Raw genomic sequence first — 4,842 nt, 5'->3', positions numbered from 1 at the left:
GGGCTGGGGGGCGGGAGGGGGGAGTCGCATGCGCACAGGCGACCCGGTCGGGCTCCGCGGCCGTCCAATCCGCTGAGAGCTGCGAGAAACCGAGGGAGAGAAAGCCCTGCAGTCCTGTCGACCCCATGTCTCTTCGGCACCAGGCACCCGCCGGGCCGAGGGGGCGCGGAGCCTATCACCAAGTGCAGCGCGTGCCGGGAGGAAGCGCAGAGCGGCGTGGAGGAACCCTGCGGGCCGTAGCGCTTACGTCCTCCGCAGTGGCCCGAACCTTGGGAGCCCGGTCACCTGAGCTGCCGGGAGGGGCAGTGGGGGCGGAGGCCTGGAACTCAGCTGTTAGCAGAAGGCGGGGGAGGCAGCCAGGTAATAGGCCGTCCTAGGAGTCTGGGGAAAACCCCACCCGAGGTCGGTTTGGCCCACAACTTTATTTAGGAGTTTCTTGTCCTTGAGAGGCGGGGCAGGGAGAAGGAAGCGGGACGGGCTGGAGGCCGATTCCTAAATAGAAACTGCCGTGCGACTGGAGTGTGGACTTGGCCGGTGGGGTGGGGTGGAGTGGGAACACTAAGGTAAGTGCGAGTTGCAGGTCTCCGGGAAGAGGCGGTGACCTCAGAGAGCGAGCGGAGACAGGAAGGGGTGGTGGAGGGCACAGCGGGGCGCGGGAGGCGGGTATCGGAGAGCTGAGAGGGCCCGAGCCCGGGGAGAGCGAAAAGGCAGAAGGGGCGACGCTAGAATCCGAGCGGCAGAGGCCGACGCTTCCTAGCAGGGTAGGGCGGGGGGCGCGCGAGGGAGGGCGGGCGGGGGGCGCGGGGGCAGGCGCGAGGAGAGGGGAGTATAACTCCGCGGCCGCCAGGCGCGGGGGCAGTTTCGGGTGCCCAGGTCGCCAGCCAGCGCCAAGCGGAGCCCAGCATCCGCTGAGACGGACGCGGGAGCCAGCGGAGGAACGCGTAGCCGGGGCAGGGCGCGCCGAGCTCGGAGTGGCGGCGGGTGAGCGCAACTTTGCACCGCCCTTCCTCGCTCCGGCTCTCGCCCAGCACTTCTCGGGAGGATCCCGACAGCCGAGGTCAGTGCGTGCGCTACGGACCAGCGCCCCGGCGGGCTGGGAAGATGATGATGATGTCCCTGAACAGCAAGCAGGCATTCAGCATGCCGCACGGCGGCAGCCTGCACGTGGAGCCGAAGTACTCGGCACTGCACAGCGCCTCGCCCGGCTCCTCCGCGCCCGCGGCGCCCGCGGCCAGTTCTCCTAGCAGCTCCAGCAATGCTGGCGGCGGTGGAGGCGGTGGCGGGGGCGGTGGAGGCCGGAGCAGCAGCTCCAGTAGCAGCGGTAGCAGCGGCGGAGGCTCCGAGGCGATGCGGAGACCGTGTCTCCCAACCCCACCGGTGCGTATGTATTTCTGCATAATCACCGCTTAAAGGCACATTTTGACAGCCCCCTTTATCTGCTTGATGTTTTTTTCATGTCTGCACAGCAAATCACCCCACACCTCCAACCAATTTCCTCCCCCTCTCTCTTATGTATTCAGCGGGCCTTTCCTTTCATATTAATTTTTATGACCTGGGATGTTGCCTGTGCGCGTGTTGTGTTGTGTTGTGTTTGCGGGCTCACTTTCCTCCTCCTCGTGCACTCTCGGCTTCTCTGGGTGGCTTCCTGCTTCTTCTCCTCACTTGCTATTTTCAGGATTGTTATTATTACTATTCATTATTATTATTATTTTAAGGTTCTGGAAATGTTGTAGGCGCGGCAGCGGTGTGGAGCGAAGGGCCAGGGCTTCCGGAGAGAGCGCGCACAATTCCCTGCTGAGCGTAATGTGTGCATTTTACTTGCAATTGCAGAGCAATATATTCGGCGGGCTGGATGAGAGTCTGCTGGCCCGCGCTGAGGCTCTGGCGGCCGTGGACATCGTTTCCCAGAGCAAGAGCCACCACCACCACCCGCCCCACCACAGCCCCTTCAAGCCGGACGCCACCTACCACACCATGAACACCATCCCGTGCACGTCGGCTGCCTCCTCATCGTCGGTGCCCATCTCGCACCCGTCCGCGCTGGCGGGCACGCACCACCACCACCATCACCACCACCACCACCACCATCAGCCGCATCAGGCGCTTGAAGGAGAGCTGCTGGAGCACCTGAGTCCAGGGCTGGCCCTAGGTGCCATGGCGGGCCCGGATGGTGCCGTGGTATCCACGCCAGCTCACGCACCGCACATGGCTACTATGAACCCCATGCACCAAGCAGCGCTCAGCATGGCCCACGCGCACGGGCTGCCCTCACACATGGGCTGCATGAGCGACGTGGACGCCGACCCCCGGGACCTGGAGGCATTCGCTGAGCGCTTCAAGCAGCGACGCATCAAGCTCGGGGTGACCCAGGCCGATGTGGGCTCCGCGCTGGCCAACCTCAAGATCCCCGGCGTGGGCTCGCTTAGCCAGAGTACCATCTGCAGGTTCGAGTCCCTCACACTGTCGCACAACAATATGATCGCGCTCAAACCCATCTTGCAAGCGTGGCTCGAGGAGGCCGAGAAGTCCCACCGCGAGAAGCTTACCAAACCCGAGCTCTTCAACGGCGCGGAGAAGAAGCGCAAGCGCACATCCATCGCGGCGCCGGAGAAGCGCTCGCTGGAAGCCTACTTCGCCATCCAGCCGCGGCCCTCGTCCGAGAAGATCGCCGCCATCGCGGAGAAGCTGGACCTTAAGAAAAACGTGGTGCGCGTCTGGTTCTGCAACCAGAGGCAGAAACAGAAAAGAATGAAATATTCCGCGGGCATTTAGGAGACCCTTGGCCTCTCCAGGGACAACCCCTCCTCATCCCCCTCTTCTCTCTCTCTCTCTCTCTCTCTCTCTCTCTCTCTCTCTCTCCTTTCTTTCCACTTTTGGCGACCAGAAATAATTCCAGTAAATGTGAATCCAGAGGAAGCGAGAATTGGAGAGCGAGCGAGCCCCAAGCCCGGTGAGAGTGTGAACCGACTTCTCCAAGGAAAGGGAACCAAAAGAAGGGATTTCTCAAGTTGTAGCAAAATTGTCCCTTTTAATCCCACCCCGTCACGGAAAAGTCACCTCGACTTCTTCACTGGAAGTCTGGAGCTGGCTGTTTGCGGGAAGGCAGACGAGACGGGCTTTTGAAAGGCCCCAGAATGATCAAGTAAGATTTGTTTTTATTCCTAAAGACATCACCCTTGTTCAAGTTTAAAAGTTCACTTTGCCGCTATTTTTCAGAAATAGAAATTGATTCAGGACTGAAACTTTAAATTAGAGTTGATGCTTAATGTGATAGAGACATCTCTAAAGTATTTTGAATTTTAAAAAAAGATGGCAGATTTTTCTGCATTTACACTGTATATTATATATATATTTTTATTGTGGTTCTTACCCCCTCTTCCTTCTCTGAAGTGTTAATGCTTAAGAAAGGAGTTGCTCCTGCTGTGTTCACTGCTCTTGAAAGCTATTATTAGATTATTGCCGAACAACCCTCTGTAAATTATTAATTTATCTCTCTAGCAACTTAATTTGTGCACATTCTAATTAATTAAACTTCTTTAGTCTTAAAAATGGGGGAAATATATGTATGGCTAGTGAAGTTAAAAAATGTTTATGTTTGATGAGTTTACTGAATTTTTACAGCTTTCCTCTTATACTGTGTTTCTTTTGGCCCAGTTGTATATTCTCACTTTGAACGAAGGTTTTTTCCTTTGTTTTTACTGGTCGTGTTCTTATTTGTGAGTTGACACTCAGTAATGGATGTCTTATATTTGTGTAGACCTGATTCACTGTCCAAAGTATTGTTTACTTTGTTACATATTTAATGGGGATTCCCACATTGTCCCCATGCTGCACAAGTGCTTTCACTCATCCTTCTACACACACACACACACACACACACACTCACCTCTAATGGAAGAGAAGTGAAGCAGTTGGAAGCATGACTATAATGCATCATTTTCTAGCTTTAGATGCATTAGCCACTTGGTGTTTGTTCTTCCAGATTCTAAGATTTCACCAAGGTATTTCAGTCTTCTAGTTTTCAATTGCTTTGTTGACTACATTTTGACATTTGCAGAATTCCTTCAGTTTTTCCTTTTGGAGGTTTGTTTGTAGAAAAACTAATTTGAACTATAAGAAAGACAGTGCACTGCTTGTAAATTCACATTGTTTGGTAGAATTCTTTTGGAACAACAAAAAAAATTAGGTACATGATGACTGGTACCTTATGTATTGTAAATATTTCATTCAAACTGATGCACATATAGATATATTCTTACAAATTTTGCTGTATTGCTGTGCCATTTGAGGTTCTCAGAAGTCTTGAGTTCTGTATATGCTCTGGTTTCTTGTTTTTGTTAATAGATGGTTTACTTACTATGGTAATGTATTATTTTTGGTGTTGTTTGATTGTCTTTCATTGAAGAGATGATTTTAATGTTTTATTGGCAAAGTATGCTGCTTTTTTTCATTAAAATACGCTATTAAAATTAAATGGCTTTTAAAATGTGATGTTGTTTCAACTCATTTACATTGGAATTATTTTGATTTTTAAAACAAAAACACATTTTGATAGTTTATTATGGAGTGGTTGTTATCAGAGTCTGACTTGGATTTAGGAGAGGGTGTTTCTCTAGGAAAGTATAAAATAATAGGGTTTTAATGGCCTTCTAATAGAACTCATCTCACAGGGTGCTTTGGTTTTTTTCTTTTGTTTGTTTTTGTTTTTGCTCAATTGAGATCATGGTATTTGGTTCTAAACATCTCCCTTGGAGTCCTTTTCCTAGATCTGCAATAAAAGAGAATCTTTGTGATCAGAGGTGTTGCATGGGTAAAAAGAAGGAAGAAACTCATTTCAGTTTT

At 51.8% G+C, this 4,842-nt stretch overlaps 1 protein-coding gene across 1 annotated transcript; it reads left to right on the top strand.

The window, feature by feature from the left end:
• The first annotated feature begins 898 nt into the window (after positions 1–898).
• On the top strand, positions 899–4,331 carry POU4F2 (POU class 4 homeobox 2). The gene is made up of 2 exons (XM_066253459.1): positions 899–1,377; positions 1,831–4,331. The coding sequence occupies exons 1-2, from the start codon at positions 1,102–1,104 to the stop codon at positions 2,770–2,772; spliced, it is 1,218 nt and encodes a 405-aa protein (XP_066109556.1). The 5' UTR covers positions 899–1,101; the 3' UTR covers positions 2,773–4,331.
• Positions 4,332–4,842: the final 511 nt, after the last annotated feature.

This window comes from Saccopteryx bilineata, chromosome 1 (genome assembly GCF_036850765.1).
Source record: "Saccopteryx bilineata isolate mSacBil1 chromosome 1, mSacBil1_pri_phased_curated, whole genome shotgun sequence".
Taxonomy (NCBI): domain Eukaryota; kingdom Metazoa; phylum Chordata; class Mammalia; order Chiroptera; family Emballonuridae; genus Saccopteryx; species Saccopteryx bilineata.
Note: the sequence above shows the minus strand (reverse complement) of the source record. Positions and strands in the feature narration are given on the sequence as shown.